Source organism: Nilaparvata lugens, chromosome 7, assembly GCF_014356525.2.
Source record: "Nilaparvata lugens isolate BPH chromosome 7, ASM1435652v1, whole genome shotgun sequence".
Lineage (NCBI taxonomy): Eukaryota > Metazoa > Arthropoda > Insecta > Hemiptera > Delphacidae > Nilaparvata > Nilaparvata lugens.
This window is the reverse complement of record NC_052510.1, coordinates 55,579,740-55,603,927: the sequence shown is the minus strand read 5'-3', so window position 1 is coordinate 55,603,927 and position 24,188 is coordinate 55,579,740. Positions and strand designations below refer to the sequence as shown.

The window sequence follows — 24,188 nt, the reverse complement described above, 5'->3', positions numbered from 1 at the left end:
CCTCTCCTAATTATTGAAAAAAAAATGGTGTATCATTTAATCAATAAATGAACAATTACTGTTATGAACATCTGGATTGAAGTTGATTCTTGAAAATGTCATGGGCCTTTAGCAAAAAAAACGGTTAAATTTCAACTTTCAAGAGCCGGTCGAAATAGCCGAAACGACTAAGGAGTTGCACTCTTCAGTCTGCTAGTGCTACCTGGTCGTGGGTTGGAATCCCGCTGTGGGCATGAACGTTTTATTATCTCATAAAATCACCCACGCACAAGCTAAAAGTTCATGTGGGCATCATTCGCATTAAAAAATGAAGATTCTTTGATTGGTTTTCGTTACATTTAACCTTCATTTAATCACCTTTAAAATTTAATACTTTAGTGCAGCCGGGTCCATGTTTGCAAAATCGCATATCAGAATCTTTGGCGATATTTCGAGTGGTGTTACCACTCAGATACCCTCATTAATAATCGAAACATAAAAGCTTTTAAGGTCCACGCCAAGTAGACCCACGCAAATCCATGAAAAGCAACCCACGCCGTGGGATGTTTTGTAAACCATTGCTAAAGAAATGTTCATAATCAATCAGCTGACAAGTGGATTATTCATTGCATGTATTACACAGATGTCTGGAGAAGCTTATAGTGAAGTCCACGTTATAATGGCAGTATTTGATTAACTTTGATGTTGCTATCCTTGTCTATCATTCGACAAAGAAGGTAGTACTATCCTTTTCTAGCTCCGCAACGAAGCCAAATCTGTTCTTGACAATGCAGGAATATAATTAATTAAGGCATAGAATCGACAACGCTGTTCTCCCATCTTTATCCACTGACATTATAACGTGGACCTCAATATAGCAATGGTTTACAAAACAAACAACAGCGTGGGTTGCTTTTCGTGGATTAGCGTGGGTCTACTTTGCGGCGGGCCTTAAAAGCTTTTATGTTTCAATTTATTATTCTATTCAAATTAAAAACATACGGTACAGCCTTTCATTATAGATACGTTAAGGTATACCTTTACCATACATAACGTACCCATAATCAAAGGTACAGCTATATTTATTAAAAAATTCTGTGAATTTCTTTCACAAATTAGAAGCTTTTCTTATATTTTGGAAAGAGCAAATTTCTGACTTGATTAGAACCTTTTTTTGAAGCTCGTTTTTGTGCTTTTTCAAATATTGAACTATTCTAATTGGATATTTTAAGGCCCGGTTGCACAACAGCCGGTTAAATTTTAACTGTGATTAATTTCACGAGAACCAATCAGAGAAGGCGTTTTTGAAAAGACAGCATCTCTGATTGGTTCTCGTGGAATTAATCACGGTTAAAATTTAACCGGCTGTTGTGCAACCGGCACTTAATATTTTCCTAATCTTGGGAAACATTACGGAATTTGAGTACTCAGGTACTTTAGAGGACTTAGAAGAATTAGTGTTGGTTGCACAAAAGGCTGTTAAATTTCAACCGTGATTAACATGCCATCAGAACCAATCAGAATAGCCTTCTTTCCGAAGAAGCCTGGAACATCAATCATGATTAAAATCCATCAGGCTTTTTTGCAACATTTAATTATGATTAATTCCCTTTTGTGTAACATTCAATCGTGATTAAAAATCCAACACGCTTTTGTGCAACCGGACTTATGTGTTTCTTGAAATGAGATTTGCATTCTTGTGACATTTTATCACAGCTACCAATATTTTTGTAAAACTCAGCCCATGACATCTAATTGCGTAACAAAGAACACAGCATAGAGAAAAATTATAAAAAATCAATATTAAACGAAAATCTAAATTAAATGCTGTCAACCCCCGAAGACTTTTGCTGCTGCAAATATTGACAACGCGGTGAGCAGCTGAAAGAAATTCGATTAATGCTTTAGGACAGAAGCTCTCATCAAATTGACTCAAATTTTTGTAAAACACCCTGAAGACGTCTGCTATTGAAAATATTAACATCAGGGTGAACCCCTAGAAGGAAATTCGATGAGAGATACTATTCAAAAGCTTCCATCAAGGTGTGGTTGACGGCATTTAACTTGATTTTTCGTTTAATATTATATAGGTCTACTCATTAGGCATTTGAAGAAATGCATTTTCTCATTCATTTTCATCTATTGAGTAAATCATTCTATTTTTTTAACGGATTTGGGAAATAATCCAAACATGTTCCGAAATTTCATCAATAGAAGATTGTTATACATTGGAAGCTTTAATGAGAAATTAAAATGTGATGTGTTCTACAATAATGATAATTAGTTATTATATTGTGTGAATCTGTCTATATTTTTTTATCTTTATCTGTATTCTATTTACCTCTTGTTTCTGAAGCTGAAAATGAAAGGATTGTTTATCGAAAGTTGTATTGAATTAATAAATGTTGCTCTGTGTTACAGGTTGAAATTCCTTTTGAAGGGAGTTTATAATTACCACGTGTGAAAGAAACCTGAAGCATCTCATTAGATATCTTATAGTAAATTATATGATTGTATTTCATGTACATATGATATCACTTACTATCAATCTGTAATAATTGATCAGTTGCGACCTAAAAACTCTGACACCAGACCTGAGCCAGCCAGGTCACTCCATATTATTTTTATTATTATATATATTTTTTTAACACATTATCATTGCAATGTTATGCTTTTATTATTTGGTTTTATCCTGTTCTTGAAACTAGAGTTAATTATCAAGGATCGGCACAGTTCAATTCAATCCATTTCATACAATTTCTATAGAAAATATCAGTCATATCTCACCCATTAAGATGGATTTGTACACAACAGTGACAGTGAAAATATAATTTCTACGAGTTCTTATGGTATTATTCATACTCACCCGGCCGGGCTGAGTGTGAATAATCCAATTCGAACTAGTGGGAATTATATTTTTACTGTCGCGAGCGAATCCAGCTTTAATCGATTTGATCACTCGTGAGTTATCAATGGTTTTAGTAGTTTCTCTTTATCACTGTTCAATTTCTGTTGTAGAAAGCTCTACATAAATTCCAATTTCATGGTAAAATTTTCATTCCTTAGTAATAAATTGATTAATTCTTCACTCTTTTATCCTATAGTGAGGTCCACGTTATAATGGCAGTGTGTGATTTGCAATGGTGTTGCTATCCTTGTCTATCATTCAACAAAGCAGATGGCGCTATCTCTTTCACGCTTTGCGATGTTGTCACATCGTTTATGAACAATGTACAAATTCAACTAATTGACAAAATATTTTATCTCAATGATGAAAATTTATTATTACATCTTTAAAAAATATATTTTCTTGGCAAATAAAATATTATTAACTATTTTCAACAATAATGAACAGTTAAATTGATCAGGTATACTAGTATCAGCTGTTTGGGTGGCAAGGCTGAGATCTGGCAACCCTTTTCTCCTATCTTCCTACACTGCCATTATAACTTGGACCACACTATATAAGTGAATAGGATAAAAGTGACAGGATGAAGGTTGAAGAAACAAACATTATATTATTCCCAGCTGTCTGAATAATTTTATTATTTATTTCTGTTTATTTATTCAATAATACATAGTATTATTAAACTGGACTAAATGTGACAATTTTGTTTTTAAACGGATTTAGATATAATAGTTTTAATAGAAAAATTCTATGTACCTAGAATAAATGTACTGTATTATGTATTCATAATGTATTCTGGGTACCTTGGGAAAAATTTTCAACAGTATATTATTAAATAAAATGTTTGGTTTCTTATACTGTAAAAAAACACGTTAAAAACGCTGATGAGCTGCGATGACTAATCAGAAATTTTAAAAATCAAAGAAAAGTCATGTGAAAAATTTAAAAAATGAATTTTTTGCCACTTAAAAAATAATGAGTTTTCAGTTTTATATAGACGAAAGCAAATTCTATCTAGTTTGAAGAAAAACTTCTATCATTGAGCATTGATATAATACTTTTTCATAACCTTCATATTTTATATGTCTACATGATCCTCATTTTCGGTTAAAGTTCAACTCATATTCGACAATATTGTAATTTTATTTATTTGCCAATTTGAAATTTAATTTAAAGGTTGTTGAACTATCCTTAAAGTCACAGGTTTTCGTTGTTAGGCTATGGATTACTGTACTAGAGCTACATCCTTGAGTTCTGAAAAATGGTTAGCTTCTCCTTTTGTAATAATAAATTATTGCTACTCCTACTGGCGGTGAAGTATTACTAAGCCAGTAGTGTTGCACTTTGTACTATATATTATTAAGTGTAAGAAAGATTGAATGTTCAAACAATAAATTATGTTTAATTTACTCTGTATAGTAATTCAAGAATCTATTTTTTTGTATGTGGAAATAAAATTGATTTAATTGAGATTATCTGTATCATCTTGAACCTTATTGTTTACTGATTAGATCATTGAGGTATTGTGGAATTGATGTAACTTATTATTTCTATTTGGCAAAGCATTGAAATCATAAGGCATTGTTGGTGAATTGTTACTGTATTTATTAAATAAAAAATAATCAACACAAATGAAGAAATGTACAGAAAATAATATCATACTGAACATTTTCTAATCTCTCAACAAGATGGTGAAATAACAAACACAGAAAAAATATTTAAATTGGTACCTAATTCAACGAGAAAAATTCTAGAATCGCTAAAGACAGCATGATTGCCAAGTAAAATAACTATTACTACTCTCCCATGTTTTTAGTTATAAAACTATTTGTATAAATCACACTTTATTCTGTATAGTTGAAGCCCTTGTAATAGAAATCCAAGTGTTCAAAATAGCTAAGGCCGCATACTGTCCAATAACAAGGATCTAGTTTCAGTTTACGATTCTAGGAACATCAAGCACCTGTTCTTGGTCACTGATATCATCATCATCATAATCATCATCATTTTCACCATTCAGCATCACCGTTGGCTTTCTGGAAAATGAAGTCCTTTCCGCCCAAATTCATGATGCCGTCTTTCAAATAGAACTTCCACTTGTTGCGGCTTCTTGTGATCTGAGACAAAAAAAAATTAAATTGGATATCATTTCAATATTAGATAAATGTTAAAGAAAAGAGAGTTTCCTGAGCAAGCTGCATAAAATTTTCAATTATTGTTAAGCTTAAATAAAAGTCCCTTGTGATCGGGGACAAAAACATTCAGTTTGGATTGATTGGATATCATTTCAAAATTAGTTAATACAACAAAGGAACCATAATTATTTCGCTGTTGTTGTAAAGGTGATGTGGGAGATATCTATAGAATGATATCAAATTAATATTGAATAAAACGAATATTTAATAGATGATATTGAATGAAAACGACTTTATATTGTCAAATCTTTGATATTAAATCGGTAAATTTGACAATATCAAGTCTTTCACATTTAATCCTGATCTTATTAAACTGAATATACTTTTTAAGTAGCCTATAGCAGAAATAGGAGTTTTATTTCATTTCATCATACAATATGATTCAGAACAAATTCACCTCCAGACACTAGATCATTAATAACGAAATTCCATATTTGCCATTTACCCAATATTTGATTTTATTTTAGTATTGGGATTAATGTGAAGTATGCATCAAGGAAAAAGAGCAAAACTATCACTTATTTATTGTTCTCATTCCGGTAGCTATATTGTAGGAAGAGACATTTTTGAAAACAATTATTTAGCCTCATTGGATCTCTAAATAAGGGTTGTTGAATGCATTTAATTTTGCAATGTCAAAACTGATAATTTTCAAAATTTAATGTGAAATACATGTTATCAAATCTGTAATAGAGAGATCTATGTAATAGAGAATCTATGAGAAAGTTCTGTTGAATTTACCTTCATTCTAGAAATATGTCACCAATGAAAAATAATGAATTAAATTGACTCAACAATAAAACATGCTTAAAAATATTCTTATTATTAGCATATCAATGTTAATTCTAAACAGAGTTTATTTTGAATGAAATCAATTTCTATTCTTAATCAGTTATATTCAGTAGCTTTATTTTAGTTTCTTCTTTGTGGGAATGAAATAGTGGAACATGAAATGCTTACCTTGTCATACTGGCAGACCACGACATTATCAGTTTCGAACATATCGCCTGGATCTTCCTCGCTCACATCATCTCCAGAATTTAATGGCTCCTGCAGCACACAAAAGGAATAGTTTGATAAACATTCACCATGGCGGAGAATTGAACAAGAATAGAATACGAAGAACAGGTCGATACGACTACTTGATTGTTCTGAGATCAGTTAAATATGAATGTAGTAGGCTATTTCTGGAATTAGATTAATTTCATTCGTTGTTCTATTTTTGCCGAATTTTAAGTAAAGATGATCTATTTGGGCCGGTTTCCATGCTCGGGATTTAGCCAAGTTCTAGACTTTAAACAGCTAGTCAGAAAATTGGCTTTCCGAAACGGGGCGTAGTCTTAGTTTTTATGATAATCTTTATTTTCTCATTTCTATAATTGGAAACGTATTTCCTTGACGAAATGAAACATTCCTAAATAATTCAAATAGCTGAAATTTTACACTACTTTACTTTGTGATCAATTTTCTAGTTTTTCGAAATTTAATTTGAACGTGGACTAGGACTACGCCCTGTTTCGGAAAGTCAATTTTCTGACTCCAGCTGTTCAAAGTCAAGAACTTAGCTAAATCCTGAGCTCGGAAACGAGCCCTTAGAGTTAGAAAATCGGGAACTATGAGGGTCCATTATTCTACTACTTCTAACTTTACTTTTTTTAATCATCTGTGGGTCTGAATATTCGAATAGTGAGCAGTCAATTTTTGATTTTTTTTTTTTTTTATATTGAATCCGGAAAATTTCCTCTTCCTAATGCATAGCAATCATTGAATTGAGAGCAGATTCTACTTGGATAAATGCACAGAAGATATTTACAACGAGAATTGAACCAGAATATCCACAATAATAGCTCAGGGTTTAGTATTGTAGTAGACAAGTTCACTTCTAAATGTTACCAAAGTGATTAAAAAATTGGTTATTTTTCCTTTTTGTGTAGTTGAGAAGTTAATATTGTGGTAATTATTCATATTGAATAAAAATACTAATAAATTGTCAAAAAACAGATTTATTGAAAGTTAGAAAGACCGTTTTCGGTTGTTACACCATTGTCAATCTCTGATAAACTCATTTTAAATAAAAATACTAATAAATTGTCAGAAACCACAGATTTATTGAAAGTTAGAAAGACCGGTTTCGGTTGTTACACCACTGACAATTTCTTAGTATTTTTATTTAAATGGGTTATTTTTCATAAATACTCACTCACTCTATAGTAGGCCCAAATGTTTGCAATGCAGTGGAAAGTTTATATGTGTATTGAAGGGAATATTGTATTTTCCTACTCTACTACCAATTAAACCTCAACTATATACGCGCTGAATTAATTTCGCGCGTCTTCAGAATGCCTAGCGTCTTATGGGGAGCGTCTATTTCGCTCGTATAGACCCCATAAGAGACAATGCATCCTGTTAATGAGCTGATAAAATTCAGCGTGTCCATGACGCCCGAATAGTTGAAGCCTATCCATTCATAAATTAGACCTACATACTTTTTACCAAAAGGATGAGGCAATGTTAGTAGGAAGGTTCACTAACAATAATTTCTATAAGAATAAACATGCAATAAAACAGTTTCAGATCAATAGTTGACCAATTATCTGGATGAACAAAATTTTGACGATCGTCAAAAAGAAGGAAAAATTCATTAACCAACTGAAAAATATGTTTTGTCTCAAAAGGATGAGTGATTCAAGTGTAAATTAAAACATTATAATATTGCTCAGACAATGCTTTGTCTGACACGTCCACTGTTTGCAATGACTTACTTGTAGTAGGTCACTTACTATGTTTACTTGTAGCAAGTTGGTGAAATATCATGGTAAAGTATTTGTAAAATAGTCCAAACTTTTGTATCAACCAAAAAGTCAAAAAGTGGAAAAAAATCATTAACCAACTATAAGTTAAGTAGGGTTTGTAAATCATCCAATAGTATAACAGATTCATCTACAGCCACATTGTAAAAGTCGTCCATCCTTCTCTCACCTCTTCAGCAGCATTATCGTTGTCCTCGTTTTCCTCATCGTCCTTTTCATCGACATCATCATCGTCATCGATGTCTTCCTCCTCTTCATCATCATCATCTTCATCCTCGTCGTCTGAAGTGTCGTTTGTACCATCTAGTTGTGATAAGGCCCCGGATCCAGTCTGCAAATGCCATCAAAATCTAAACCTTCAATATTCCAGTTATTTCAAAAATATATTATCTAATACATTTCCAAGTGATTTTATAATACAAAAAGTTGAGACAGCATCTAATGACGTTGTTAATCCAAAAATATGTTTCAACTTTGTAAGCCTAGTGCAGTGGAACCTCGATAAAGTACATCTCAAGTAACCACTTGAAAAGTTTGCTATTACGAGGTCTGTACTACTAAATCGGGATCTACTTTATCGGGGTTCCACTGTATATAGCCGTTTCAAGGAACTATGAAAAACATTTACTATAACGGGGAATACACTATAACGGGCTGAACTATATCGCAATTCAACAGAATAAGCAAAGACGTGTATGATGTATCTTGTTGACCGAGCGAAGTGAGGTCTAAGATTAAAGTCGACGGTTTGGCATTTCTCTTAATGTTTAAATGTTGCGCATTTACGGCGAAACGCGGTAATAGATTTTCATGGAATTTAACAGGTATGTTCCTTTTTTAATTGCGCGTTGACGTATACGGTATACAAGGTTTTTGGAAATTTTGCATCTCAAGGATAATATAAAAGGAAAAAAGAGCCTCCTTCATACGCCAATATTAGGCTAGTTACATACACATCGATTTTTGGTCGTACGATATTTTACCGTCCTTATAAATTCTATTAGATTGAACAGATGATTTCAAACATATGATGTTTGCCAAGTTCCGTTTAATCTCATAGAATTCATAGTGACGACAAAATATCGTACGACCAAAAATCGATGTGTGTGTAACTAGCCTTAGAGTAAAAAAATCAGACTATAGAAATATTCATCATAAATCAGCTGACAAGTGATTACACAGATGTGTGGAGAAGCCAGTCTATTGCTTTATTCCCATAAGGTCTATAGTTTCAATCAAGTACTTGTGGATGAGAATACTGCGTGAGGTCTACTGTTCACAGAGCTACTAGTAGACACAAATTAGCTCACGGCTAATAGAGCTCTCAAGAGCGTTCATAAATACAGCAATGCGATTCATTTAGTTAATCTTCAACTTATATTGGTTATTACAATAAATATACAATAATTTTTGGTAAAATACCAATTCAAGCTTACAATGTTTCAATATTCACATAATCAAAAACACCACACAATAATTACCTGGTGTCCAAATAACTGCCTATTATCGTTGACTTGCGAATTATTATGATTTAGAATTTGATTATTACTAATATTCTGCTGAGAAGATTGCACCTGAGGTTGAGAAGCAGTACCTGCAAAAAATAACAAGTATTTCAATTTTTAATCCAGCATCAATAAATTGAAACTAGTACACGAAAACATGAATTGATGTTTCGCATGAAAACAGGAAACACCTAGTTTCTAGATAAACTCCAATAGCTCCCGAATAATACTATACTATTCCATATTATCTTTATTGATTGATTCATACAATAAGTACATCATCAAAATGATAGGAAGAGAAAAAATAAGGTAACCTTGTGCTATCCCTCTAACAAATTTAGATAAGGCTACACATAGTGCGAAATAGGTCAAGTCTTGTAGTTGTTAACTTCACAAAATTTTCAGTTGAGAAGTTTAGCAAGTTATTTGAGAAGTTTAGCTGGAGACATAAACCTCCAATACTTAACTCATACAGATGTGAAATAGCATCTAGGTATTTTGAGACTTATAAATTGATATTGATTTGTCTCATATTTCCAACTTATATACTAGTATAATTCTGACAGCATTTATTTGAGAAAAATAGATTTCGATTGCATTTAAAGAGTCTAGGCTATACCAATACTCAAATAAAAAGTTATTCACAAATCAAAATACATGAAATGAGAAAACTTTTGGTGTAGTTGAGAAGCTAATATTGTCAAAAAACCACAGATTTTTATTAACCAATTTTGAATATTGTTATTATATTATCGTAGCAGGATTTTTTGTAATGTTCGTGTTTTGATCATTTGTTCTGTTAATCAAGAATGTATTATGTATCTGATTAGGATAGCAACTCCTATTTGTATGAGTACTTGCTCAAGAACAAATAATAAAACTATTTGATTTGATTGATAGTTAGAAAGACCGGTTTCGGTTGCTATACCATTGTCAATCTCTGATAACAACCGAACCCAGTCTTTCTATCTATCAATAAAATCTGTGTTTTTTGACAATTTTTTTAGTATTTATTCAATTTACAAATGAGAAAATACTGTATAAACAAAATTGTGAATCTTTTTACCCACATAGACGAATCGGTGTGTGGGAGAGAACTAAACTAAAACTTTTTACTCTGATAGCATTCATATTCAAGATTGAAGTCATAGAGAGTATCTATACTAACCACCAATAGCAGTCTGTCCCTGTAGGGCTGCCGTGACATGCTGTTGGAGGAGGGTTGAAGCCAGATGTTGGGGAAGAGCCATCGTGGCTGAGATCACCGATCCAGTCAGCACTGAATGAAGCTGGTTCCCTAAACAATCAAATCACACATCCTCAATGACAACAGAATATTTATAAGGACGTAGGTTTCACATCACCTCATTATGAAGAAGCATGCTCATTACTATACCTCAAGATGCGTACAGACTTACGCTCCACAAATACGCGCCTTTGACTTTTCATCAGCTGTTGCTTTGTTCATTATATCTATCTAAAGCTGGGTTTTTGTTTGTGCGTAAATTCCGTCGTCGACCACGACAGGGTCAGGATCTCAGATTGGGTAGATTTCAATTTGTCTAAATAACCTAAAAGATTATGTTCAATTATGGGGGAGGTTGAGTTTATACTTTTAGATGGCAATATGTTGATATTATTAGAAATGTTTTGATCCTTGAGTAATAAACACAAATAATGAAAAGTTATTTGATCAGCTATTTTAGCACATTTGAAATTTGGACAATATGAATGTCAACGTCAACAATGCTTGTCGTCGTCGACTGCGGAAGTTTACGCACAAACGAAAACGCACCTTTACTGTTTCTGTACAAATACAAATATAATAAGCTGAACATCAGCTGATGGCGTTTAAAGGCCGGGACACATATAACCGCACCGAGCCCGCGCCGACGTACGGCCGAGCTAAGCCACTGCCTCCGAAAACAAAGCCGTAGTGCATTCGTGTGACGTCAGCACAGGTAGGGCTCCTACACCAATAAAAACACTAGCTGATATAGATCAGCTGAAATCAACGAATTTTTATTTCAGTATAGTTTTTCAAAACTTGATCATTCACGTAATGAAAACAATCACACAATAATTATTACCTGGTGTCCAAATAACTGCCTATTATCGTTGACTTGCGAATTATTATAATTATTTTAGGGTGTATGAGCCCTACCTGTGCTGACGTCACACGAATGCACTACGGCTTTGTTTACGGAGGTAGTGGCTAAGCCCACGACACGGTGATGGTGGTAGGAGAACACACATATCCGTGCGACAGCCGAGCGGCAGCAGTGTCTCAGTTCTGTAGTGTTACTGTGTGGTCTGTTTTCTGAATGTGTTAAACTATTGTTAATAATATAACACTATTAAAGCTTGTTATATCCTATTTAAATTTATATTTTTCAATTTTCAACTAATTACTTGTAGACACAGAAGATGAGAATCATAGTGCTGGTATATATTTCGGTGCATAACAATACCACAATTAGCCATGTATCGGAAATATATGTCAGCAATAAAATTGTTATCTTCTGCCTTCTGCAAATGAACGTAATTAGTTTTAAATTTAAAATTAAAGACACAGTCACGGGTTCCTTCTTTTATACTTTTTGTTGTTTATTTTATTATATTATGTCTAGGATACCTTTGGCTCGACTTATTTGGTTCTACTTTTACTTTCGGTTTAACTTATTTTTCAGTTCAGACTGGAGTCGTACGATTTGAGTCGAGGTAGTGTGAGTTGAGCCTAACACTGATTGTCGTTAGTTTGGCAAATTTTTATCCGATTTATGAGGGTAAAAAATGGAATTTCTAAACGTACCTTGGAGTGCTGAGGCAGGAACTTGAATAGTAAGTACTCTTTGATGGAGATCAGCTGATCCCTGTTGAGGCGGTAACGTTATCTGAATAGGTACTAGCTTGTTGCTGAAGTCTTGTAGGAAATTCGAAGTGCTCTGTTGTTGCTGCTGCTGTTGTTGCTGCTGCTGTTGCTGCTGCTGCTGCTGTTGTTGTTGTTGTAAAATGTGATGTTGCTGTTGATGATGCTGGGTTGAAACAACATGTTGAATTCCTGTCGATTAAAATTGATTAGCCAACTCAAACTTGTGAAAACCAGTTAAATTGAAATCTGAACTACATGATATTCACTACATGATACTCATATATCTACTCATAGTTCGTTTGTGCGTAAATTTCCGCAGTCGACGACGACAAGCATTGTTGACATTCATATTGTACAATTTTCAAGTGTGCTAAAACAGCTGATCAAATAACTTTTCATTGTTTGTCTTTATTATTAAAGAATTAAACATTTCTAATAATATTAATATATTGCCATTTAAAAGTATAAGCTCAATCTGCCCCATTAAAACATAATTTAACATAATCTTTTAGGTTATGTGGAAAATTGAAATCTACCCAAAGCTGAGATTCTCTCCCTGTCGTGGTTTATGACGGCTTTTACGCACAAACGAAAAATCAGCTTTACAGATACACTCAACAACATACATATTATTGCACTAGCTTGAGATGAAGAATGTTTCATTGAAGCTCGGATGAATTAATAAATAAAAATCTTGCAGTTTATCAAAAATTATTAAGAAAAAAAATTATTCATGTACTCAATCATCCAGATTCACACAATTCTAATTTATAAAATAGTCCAAATGTAGCTAGGTTATTTATGAAGATATTGTGGAACTAAGATTCCAAATGTAGCTAGGTTATTTATGGAGATATTATGGTACTAAGACTAAGATATCATAAGTGGTAATAATCATGAGAATAGAATGATAATATTAAAAGAATTAGCTAGAAAATACATAAATGTGAGCTATTATCAGTTGAAAATAGCTACATCAGCCAAAGCTAAATTTATTGCGATATTATTTTCAGATAGTTCAGTTTGAGGTTAGTGGTAAAGAGGATTAAAGAGTCCTATCTCAGCCTAATAAAAAATGCTTTCATTTCAGTTCATATTTTAGGCAATAACAATTTGAGATCTGCAAAAAATATTCATTCATTTGAAATGTACAGAGGTTTTATTTCTCCTCTAAAATAATAGGCTATGTTATTATTTATTCCATTTGAGTGGCTGTATCCAAGTTCATGTTAAGCAATACATGGTTCGATAACGATAATTAGTAATGAGTGATATTACTGTAGTTCATCAATTTAGTCTGATAATCAATGAATTTTCCTATTAGATTTTTAAACAATAAACAATGTTATTGTTTCAAATTATTAAATTATATATTTAAAGAAGGCAAATCAAGTTTGTGTGGGATAGGTAATCACAATAGCCTTGCTCGATAAAAGTTATTATTTGGGCGTACCGTAGCTGAACTTTGAATTCATTATCTCATCAGTGAGCAGTGCTTATTTAAAATACGTTGAACGAATGCACACAAATTAACATACAAAGATTGAAGGCAATGAATACGACTTACTGATCTTAGATAAGATAGTTCAAATGTACTGTAGGAAACGTTCTCTTTGCATTCTAATAGTCTCACACAAAAACATTGCCATTCAATCCCTCCTCCCGCTAAGTAATTCAAATTTTAAATGGATTGTTCTCTACTTCTTTCAACTTCATATTTCTTTCAACTTCCTTCCTTTCAAATTGAAGATGTGTTCAATTTAAGAATATATTTTAATAGACAGAATCAACACGTGATTAGTTGCAATAGATATCATTACATAAATGATAACGCTAAATGGACTAGCATATAATGGCGGTCAGACAAACTTATGTTCTCCTGACCAAAAACTACACAACATCTTGAAGAAATTGGAAATTGAAATATACAGTGTATATCTAGGCATTTGAGACTCATGAGCTTTATATGTGTTGTGTATCTGCCATACGTTAAATAATAAGTGATAAAATTTTGAATGGATGTTTTCTACTTCTTTTAAAGTCAAAAATCAAAATTCGTCTATCTTTGTTTTAGGCCCGGTTGCACAAGAGCCGATTAAATTTTAATCGTGATTAATTTCACGAGAACCAATCAGAGAAAGCTTTTTCGGAAAGAAGGCTTCTCTTATTGGGACTTGTAAAATTAATCACAATTAAAATTTAACCGACTTTTGTGCAATCATGATTAATTTCACGGGAATTAATCAGAGAAGCCGTCTTATCAAAAAGGCCTTCCCTGATTGGTTCTCGTGAAATTAATCACTAAAATTTAACCGACTTTTGTGCAACCAGGACTTAAAGTTTAAACCACCTATTGCATGATAAAAAACCTAGTCATATACAGTAATAATAAAACCAGCAGTCAGTTGGTTATTATAATAGGAAACTATTATAACTATTCAACTATTAGTTTGTATTTCATCATGCAAAAGTAATATACATTAAACCAGTAGTCAGCCGGTTGTTATAAAAGGAAAGTATTAAACTATAATAATAATAATAATTTCGAGTGACCTGGCTGGCTCAGGTCTGGTGTCGGAGTTTTCAGGTCGCAACTGATCAATTTCAAGGCCTCTGACATGACCTAACGACTGCTTTTTAGGCAGACAGGACCAACGGTTTAACGAGTCCATCCGAAACACGGATTAAACTATGGGCTTGTATTATATCATGCAACAGGCTCCACGAGCATATTGGGAAATCTCTACTAAGGAGAGAGATATTGGGAAAGGATGGTAACGTCACAGATTTCTTTCATAATTATTATTAAACGAAAACCCCAATTAAATGCTGTAAATCATACCGAAGTCTTCTGCTACTTCAAAAATATTGACAACAGGGTAAACAGCTAGATGTATAATTATTAATTCATTAACATTTGAATAATTGCAATATCTCAGTGTTCTCCATCATTGATATGCCGCCATCATGCACTAAGCAGCTCAAAATCTTCTAAACACGACGGAAACAGCTGGATGGGGCTGTTGACCCTGTTGTCAATATTTGCACTAGCAGAAGTCTTCGAGGTTTTTTCCAGCATCTAATTTGGATTTTCATTTAATGATAATTGAATTATTAATTCATTAGCAATTGAATAATTTCAATATCTCAGTAATTTCATCTGTAGATTTCTTTCACTTACCAGACTTGGCATCTTTCTGCACATTGTTGACTACCGCTTGTGGCTCGGGTGGATCCGGTTGCACTTCCACCGCTTTACTAGACATCAGCTTCGACACCCATATCTGCTTCAGCTCTTGCAATACCTGCTCGTCTATGCCCTCGTCTAGGAACGACTCCCTCACGCCGGATATCACGTCGTCGATCACTGTCGAGTACAGCTTCAACTGCCACAAACAAACCAAACAAATTAGAACATCAGGGCCGATTCGATGAATACAGGTTAAAGTGTAACTAAGAATAGAAGAGACCGCATTAGAAATGAAACGGTTAGGAACGACTTAGAGGTGAGGCCTGTGAGTAGGCTGCTGGAGGGAAGACAATTTAAGTGGCTAGGACATGCAAGAGGGAACAAGGAAAATAAGACAGTTCCTGGAAGTCAAACCAGAAGGAAATCGACCAGGGGTCAGACCACGACTGGGGTATCACGAGTATATGGAGAGGCTGGGAAAGATGCGAGGATAGAACTGGCAGGAGATGAAAAACATGATGGAGAACAGAGCTATCTGATCAGGAGCTATCTAAGGATCAAAGTCACAAAACCACCCGACGCTGAGAGGCAGAAAGGTTTGATGAAGAAGAAGTGTAACTAAGAACGATAAACTGAACCATCAGGATTAGCCTAATTCGAGGAATACAAGATCAAATCCAACGAGAAACAATAAACTACAACCATCAGGATAAATTCCATGTTCAAGATCAATGTAAACAATTCAAGATCATTCCAATTGAGATAGTGATGAGAAATAGTTAAAACATCGGGATCATTTCAATGAATACAGGTCGAAGTGCAAAGGGAAACGATAAACTGAGACATCTGGATTAATTCATGAATACTGGTTTTAGTACAATGTAATCATTTGAAACATCATAGTAATTTCAATCAAGACAGGTTCAAGTGTGATAATAAGGAACAATTGAAACATCGGAATGATTTCAATGAATACAGTTTCAAGTGCAACGAGAAACGAGAGACTGAAACATCAGGATTAGTTCATGAATACTGGTTTTAATCATTATTATTAAAAGGAAATCCAAATTAAAAACTGTAAACCACACAGAAATAAAATGAAAATGAAATTTATTCTCCTTTTGCATAACAATCTTTTTAACTAAGACTAATTTAGACAAATTTATTCAACAAAAACTTCTGCTACTGCAAATATTGATAACATGGTAAACAGCATTAGCATTCAAATAATATTGCAATATCTCAGTAACTTTCATCTGTAATAAATACTGATTTAAGTGCAATGCAACAATTGAAACATTAGTATCATTTTAATGAAGACAGGTTCAAGTGTAATAATAAGGAACAATTGGGAATATCATTGTATTGGAACATCGGGATGATTTCAATGAAAACAGGTGTTTAAGGGACAATGTAAACCGATTAAAACATTACGATCAATTGAATAGATAGAGCTCCAATTCTAGTAATATAATTTGTAGGACGGCATCTCGATATGTGTGTAGCTAGACTAGGAGTCTAGTTACATACATATTATCGATTTTTGGACGTTTTTAGACACTCAATTTTCCTAAACAATCCAAAATTCATTTCTTTTGTTTTATTTCTGGGTACGACTGAAGCTATAGTGTCTGAATCGACTTCGTACTATTCTGTATCTGTAAAGTGCCTGATAAATATTTCCGCAATCAGTCAGCCAAATAATTTATTCATGACATGATTGTTTGCGCAATAGAAAGTTAACAAAGCCAGTGTTATAGGGGCCAAAATATAATCGATGTTTCTAAAATTAGAGTAGAGAAGGAGAAGACTGCTCTATTGATTTGAACTCAAACAAAAATAATTGTTGATCAATTATTTGCTTGATTTTATCTAGTACAGAAATCATGTCAACTAATTATTCAACTCATTGTCTACCACGTAGGTACTTTTTTATTCAGTTGGAAGCAATAAATTAAAAATATGATAATTTATCTGACTCTTTATAGCACCGTAGTCTACTGTATTCACAAACAATAATACTAAGTTACTCATATAAATAAAAATCTAAATCTGGGTACCCTTTTAAATCATTTTGTCAAGACATGCTTCGACTACAATAGCTAAAACATAATAGTAAACATCGTGGCCGAAACATGTGACAAAATTATTTAAAAGGTTACTCAGATTTATATTGGAAGTAGCCCTAAAGAAAGAAGAGATCGAGTTACTCACTTTAATTTATAATAAAATTTTATAAGCTTTTTATCAATGAAAGATTATGTTTTCTAGCTAATCTATGGATGTTCAAGGTAGCAAGGAAGTTCAAACGGTTGTTTTCAAAGATCCACTGATTACATGTTTGAAATAGTGTGACCGATGATAGGTGACTCGAGAGAGACACCATCTGGCCTCCAGTACCTGATGTCTGGTTGCAAAAATCCATAGTGTATTGCGGGCGTCTTGAGGTGCAATTAATAACGTCATTTCAATTCAATTTTTCTTCCGTCTGTGAGCAGTGTATATATTGGAGACATTGTATTGTCGTTTAATAAAAATACAAAAGTTCAAATTAATAAAGACAATATAAAAACCTTGTAGTACCCTTTATTATTACAAACTTTAAAATATTTCAATATTTCAATATGTTTATTATTGTTTTTAACAATATAAAAACCTTGTAGAACCCTATATTATATTGAAATATTTTCAAGTTTTCAATAATAAAGGGTACTACAAGGTTTTTATTAATTTGTACAAAAGTATCCCATGTAAGTGAAGTGTTTTTATAAAATTTCAAATATTTACACTTATTCCCTTGACGATTCCTTGAAGGCGTCTTGAGACGCGCGGCTATAAACGGTTAGAGCACATAATCTATAAATTCCTTAGATTTGATGATTCATAGGATATGAATCGTAAAATCAATATAGTAGACACCACTTCTACTTTATCTGTCGTCATAACGTCCATACACCATAAAATTCTAATGAGTCATCAAAACGTATGTGCTCTAGCCACGGGTCTCGAGACGCCTCTAAGGAATTGCCTCTGCTGAATTTTTTAGCTCGATAACCGGATGCATTCTGTTATGTAGTAAATTGAATGACCGGAGTGGACGCTCCCCATAAGAGGCCATACATTTGGAGAAGCGCGAAGATAAGTCTGCGCGTCTAAGACGCCCGCATGGTTGGGGCCTAATGATGCAATGAGCATAATAAGAAATTATGACATGTAACTAGCTCTGTCACTTAGAGTCCTAATTCAATACGTGCCTTGAAAAACTTGCTAAGTTATTCAAGATTTCTATTGTGAATCTTGCCCTCGCCCACAATATTGTTATCATGCATTAATACTCTGACCACCATTAAAATATTAAACTAATAGTCATGTAATTAGGGCGTTTCCAGAAAACAAGACTTTATAGCTTTGGAAAAGAAACCCATAAATAAATTAAAACTAACTAGAATAGCTGTAAGATAAGCAGTTACTTCTCGTTAAGAATTATTGACACCACAATATGGTACATAGCATATAGGACTAATAGCAAATGTTTTGATTTCAAAAAATTGCAATGCCAGTACCTTCAACTAGAGATATCTAAGGGTTTCTTGAAAAATCTTTAATAGCACAATACTTAAAAAAACTGTCCAGAAGCGGTACGGTACCGGAGGAGCGGACGTATTACCTATCAGTTTTTCTTTACCTTTGTGAAATAAAAATATGCTTATTCTAGGAAATATTATATTTGGATGACTTCACAATATTCCTATGGAACTATTGTTACTGTGATAAAGATTGGTAGTGATTTTTTTGAAATTTGAAGGTCTAGTTATTATTGTAATTTACTCGTATGAATAGCCTTTCTAGCCTTGAACATAACCATCAATTATTGTGTGACTGGCCAATTTTCAATTTGCAATAGACACATACCTAAGCTAATTATTTTAAGAGATATTTATTAAAATATTAAAACTATGAAAAAATGTTAGAAAAGTGAGAAGTTTTCATGTATCATAAGTTGTGATAGCCTAGGTTTTTAAGCAGAAATATGTTGAGTCAATACAGGAAAATCTTGGGCAATCTCATGATTACTATTTAAGTTATAATAAACTACATAAAAGTGTAGGAATAAGTTACTTACAACTCCTGACTGACTCATGGTCAAGATGATTCAATTAATAATATCTGAGAACACCATAAAATCTATAATATCCCCACATAAGGGTGGGCTTCGAAGCCGACTTCGTCACGATCTGCAGCGCTTTTATACTTTCTCCAACCTTCCCATACCACTACACATGAAAAATATCAACGTCATATCCTGTATATCATTATTTATAATGTATAAATAATTGAATTGAGTAGAATTTAATTAGCTAATATCTACGAGAAAATTGAAAATATTTTAGAGCTGTTCTAGGTTTTTCTAATAAAATGATCAGGTATCAAAAGTGATTCTAGGTTCAAAATCAAAATTTGATTTTCAAGGAGAGTTTTCAAATCAACTACAATATTTAATATTTCTTTTGTGAATTGATCATGACTAAATTGATTTTCTATTCGAAAAGATTTCAAAAATTGATACTTTAAATTAATTATCATAGCTTTGGTTCCTACCATATGTTGAGCACCAAAGAAAACGGTATTGAGAAGGCAGTGAAAAATTGACAGAAGGAGTAGCAGTAGACATTTTTGGATTTGGATTTTGATATTGCAGCAAAATGGCGCTGAAAGCATTGGTTGGTCAAAGTAAGTAATAAATTGAGCTTTATATCTCTTATAACTGATATAACGTTTATTTCAATTGATGATTACAATTTTCAACAATTTATACCCATAATCCACCAACTTCTATCCATCAAGATGCTCTCAGATATCTTTGAAGGAACCTAGTTCATAGTCCTTATCACCATTATTATTCATGTTTAAACCGATGAGTCAAAAGCTCTTTGGTTGAAATAATGATGATATCACTTCTGTCAATAAGGAAATCTTATTCTTATAAATCTAAATTATTGTATTTGCCGAAATGACCCTCCTCTAACAACTATTGGGGTCTTGGAAAAGTAGAAAATTCCATTATGTTTGTTCAAAACTCTAGTATTAAAATGTTGTTAGTTACCAGTTTATTATCAACTCGACTTTGATTTTTATAGAAAAATATTCTGGTACACTAAATTTGAATGTGAAGCACTTGTATTCAATCTTGGTCTTAATATAATAAGAAATTAATGCAATCCAATTCCATCTGTTTCATGTCAAATTTGTATGTCCAATAAATTTAATTTACGTGCACCCCTAAATCCGTCATACAGCACCATTTCTAATTTTTTCAATAACTCTCTGGTACATTACACAGTTTACGTTCTAGTAGGTTTTGAATTTATTTTCGTGATTACAGTATATGGTGCAAAAAAGTTGGCTAAAGTTTGTTTTCATTTGAGCATTTTACAGTGGTTGGGTTGGGTGTTATTTGGCTCCAATTTGTTAGATCTATTAGATTAAACGTTGGAGTTACTTTTTTACAATAATCGAGTCTTATAAAAATTATCGACCATTCAGTTACTATATAGTTACGATTGTGACTATTTTTCTTTTTTTATTCAAATCAGTGCTGTTTTAGTGAGAAGCATTACTATAAATTAATTGAAGCAGAATACAACTATTAATAGTAGGGTCAAGCTATACAAAGCATTTTTTCCGGCGTTTTTAATCAAGTCTGCAAGTCAGGAAGCTCTCAGATCAGCTGATACCTGAACGCCAACCTAATCAGCCAATCGAAGAGCTTTCTACCCTGCCGGTTCGTCTGAAAACGCCTAGTGTGGTCTTGCCCTAACAATGTATAAATAATAATACCATTAATCAAGTTTGAATTAAATTTTAAAAAGAAATAGGCCTATTTTCCACTTCAATGATCAATTAATTTATTGTAAACACCTGGCACATGAATCATTCATCTCTCCCTCGCACCAAATTAATGTTAGGAAGAAGAGATAGAGGTGTCAATGTGGTGGAATTTTAGTGGATTCTATAAAACAGGCTCGTATTACATTAGAACACTGTCATTACCGACTGTGGAGGTGTAAACAACTAGTAAGTCCACTACCTCCGTAAACAAAGCCATAGTGCATGACAGGTGGTTGATAGTAACGTCAGCACAGGTAGGGCTCCTACACCAATAAAAACACTAGCTGATATAGATCAGCTGAAATCAATAAATTTTTATTGGTGTAGGAGCTGTGCTGACGACACCAGAATGCATATGACTTTGCTTACAGAGGTCAGGTAAGTCGCGGTGTAGATTTATGTTTCCTTTGTTGTCACTCATCAGCTGTTTATGATAAAAACATGTAAATATCATTCTGGTGAACAAAAATAGAGACTACTGTTCAAACTCTTTCAAATGTGTTAGGCCCGCCGCAAAGTAGACCCACGCTAATCCACGAAAAGCAACCCACGCCGTGGGATGTTTTGTAAACATTGCTAGGCTTCTCTAGACATCTGTGTAATACATGCAATGAATAATCCACTTGTCAGCTGATTGATTATGAATAATTCTACAGCAATGGTTTACAAAACATCCTGCGGCGTGGGTTGCTTTTCGTGGATTAACAGTTAGGCTGGGGTTGAACCAACGCAAGGTTTGTAACCTGGTGTTTCAAAAAGAATGACCCAATTTTAAACAGTTATATTTATTTAAAATAAAGATGCTCACAAACCAATTTCACATCAAATTACTTACAAAAGTATAGAGTTTATGATGACGTATTATAAGTGTTCTATGTGCCCTCCTTTTGAGGCTCAAACGACATTTAAACGGTAGCAAAATTCATCCCAGACTGTTCGCAAGATTTTTTCTCGGACTGTAGCTACTGCATCAGTTATTCTGGTTTTTAGCTCACAATATCAAGTGCTGAGGGAGGAACAAAAACACGATCTTTAACGTTGTTCTTCCCTTAACACTTGATATTATAAATAAACATAAAGTCTATATTTAACGTTGTTCTTCCCTTAGCACTTGATATTATAAATAAACATAAAGTCTATCTTTAACGTTGTTCTTCCCTTAGCACTTGATATTCTAAAGAAACATAAAGTCTATATTTAACGTTGTTCTTCCCTTAGCACTTGATATTCTAAAGAAACATAAAGTCTATCTTTAACGTTGTTCTTCCCTGAGCACTTGATATTCTAAAGAAACATAAAGTCTATCTTTAACGTTGTTCTTCCCTGAGCACTTGATATTCTAAAGAAACATAAAGTCTATCTTTAACGTTGTTCTTCCCTTAGCACTTGATATTCTAAAGAAACATAAAGTCTATCTTTAACGTTGTTCTTCCCTTAGCACTTGATATTATAAAGAAACATAAAATCTATCTTTAACGTTGTTCTTCCCTTAGCACTTGATATTGAGGAGCTAAAAACCAGGATAACTGGTAGCTTCAGTCCATAGCTTAACTCAGCTAGATGATCGAATGTTATTGCTACGCATAGTAGCGTCCTGATGTTGTGCAAGAGTTAAATTGACCCAGGTATTTTATTTCCAATCCACGACTAGGTTATGTTCCTTCACTTCTTACAATATATTATAAATACCGGGTGTTTCAAAAAGAATGACAAAATTTTAAATAGTTATTTATTTTTATAAACGGTGCTTACAACCCAATTTTACATCAAATTACTCACAGAGGTATCGAGTTTATGATGATGTATTATAATTGTTCTTTGTTCCCTCCTTTTGAGGCTCAGGCGACATCTAGATAGTAGCCAAATTCATCCCAGACTGTTCGCACGATGTCTTCAGTCTTCTTGGACTGTAGATCGGGTGTGTGCATTTTGTTAGCTCCTGCACTGTGGCTACTGCATCAGTTATCCTGGTTTTTAGCTCCTCACTATCAAGTGCTAAGGGAGGAACAACGTTAAAGATCGTGTTTATGTTCCTTCCTTAGCACTTGATATTGAGAAGCTAAAACCCAGGATAACTGAGGCAATAGCTATAGTCCGAGAAGACATCTTGAGATCAGTCTGGGATGAATTTGGTTACCATCTAGATGTCGTCCGAGCCTCAAAAGGAGGGCACATAAAACAATTATAATACATCATCATGAACTCGATACTTTTGTGAGTAATTCAATGTAAAATTGGTTTGTGTGCACCATTTTTTAAAATAAATATAACTGTTTAAAATTGGGTAATTCTTTTTGAAACACCCTATAGCTATGTATAGTCTATATACTATTCTTGGACCCAACGAGCAAAATGCTTCTTCTGAACAAAAATTAATAAAAATTTGGATAAAGCCATGAGAACTAACATGGAATTCATACACTTATGCATACATATTATTTTATGCTCCTTAAATGTCGGGTTATTTCTTGTGTTCTATGCTCCAGAATTCGTGGTCTATCCTTATGCTCGTTTGGTCTAAACCCAGAACCCAGCCTTAGAAGGAGGTCAGCCGCGATCGCGACTTACATTGAAAGCTGAATATCGAACTGACCGTTCTGTTCGCACCCTAAGGCGGGCCGTCCACTGGAACCGTTTTCGTCCGAACTAGCATCGGCCGAAAACTACCGAACTCGTCCGAACGATCCCCCAACAAAGAAAGGAATAGATGCTCGTCCATTGCAACAGGTTCATACGGCCGATTAATTTTTCGATCCGAATTGAATGGGATTTTCCGGCTCTATCCGGCCGAACTAACTAGTCGAGCTGAGACAACAAAGTGTTCCTAACCTAAAATTGTT

The 24,188-nt window shown here is 33.5% G+C and overlaps 3 protein-coding genes across 5 annotated transcripts in view; 2 read left to right on the top strand and 1 right to left on the bottom strand.

The window, feature by feature from the left end:
- Positions 1 to 3,830, top strand: part of LOC111053272 — a 35,084-nt gene extending 31,254 nt beyond the window's left edge. Inside the window, exon 8 of the mRNA XM_039433214.1 lies at positions 2,401 to 3,830. Within this exon, the coding sequence (XP_039289148.1) occupies positions 2,401 to 2,430 (30 nt within the window). The 3' untranslated portion in view covers positions 2,431 to 3,830. The remainder of the gene's footprint in view (positions 1 to 2,400) is intronic.
- A 163-nt stretch (positions 3,831 to 3,993) lies between these two features.
- On the bottom strand, positions 3,994 to 19,882 carry LOC111053274 (transcription initiation factor IIA subunit 1). The gene is made up of 8 exons (XM_022340122.2): positions 19,583 to 19,882; positions 15,451 to 15,655; positions 12,210 to 12,458; positions 10,566 to 10,694; positions 9,374 to 9,486; positions 8,062 to 8,223; positions 6,043 to 6,132; positions 3,994 to 5,004 (listed from the first exon to the last, which is right to left on the bottom strand). The coding sequence occupies exons 1-8, from the start codon at positions 19,598 to 19,600 to the stop codon at positions 4,897 to 4,899; spliced, it is 1,074 nt and encodes a 357-aa protein (XP_022195814.2). The 5' UTR covers positions 19,601 to 19,882; the 3' UTR covers positions 3,994 to 4,896.
- Positions 19,883 to 20,047: 165 nt separating this feature from the next.
- The window catches only part of LOC111053280 (protein ROP), a 49,155-nt gene continuing 45,014 nt past the window's right edge, over positions 20,048 to 24,188 (top strand). For 2 of the 3 annotated variants that reach the window (XM_039433212.1, XM_039433211.1), the window contains exon 1: positions 20,049 to 20,190. In XM_039433212.1, coding sequence (XP_039289146.1) covers positions 20,163 to 20,190 — 28 coding nt within the window. In that variant the 5' untranslated portion in view covers positions 20,049 to 20,162. Of the gene's footprint in view, positions 20,191 to 24,188 lie in introns of all 3 variants that reach the window. The other variant, XM_039433213.1, reaches the window with a different exon arrangement.

What these genes read in the sequence shown, in the direction of transcription:
- LOC111053274 (XM_022340122.2), bottom strand. An exon ending in GGGACAGACTGCTATTGGTG is followed by an intron (nt 9,487 to 10,565) that starts GTTAGTATAGAT and finishes TATTTTTTGCAG; the next exon opens with GTACTGCTTCTCAACCTCAG. An exon ending in ACGATAATGCTGCTGAAGAG is followed by an intron (nt 6,133 to 8,061) that starts GTGAGAGAAGGA and finishes TGTGTGCTGCAG; the next exon opens with GAGCCATTAAATTCTGGAGA.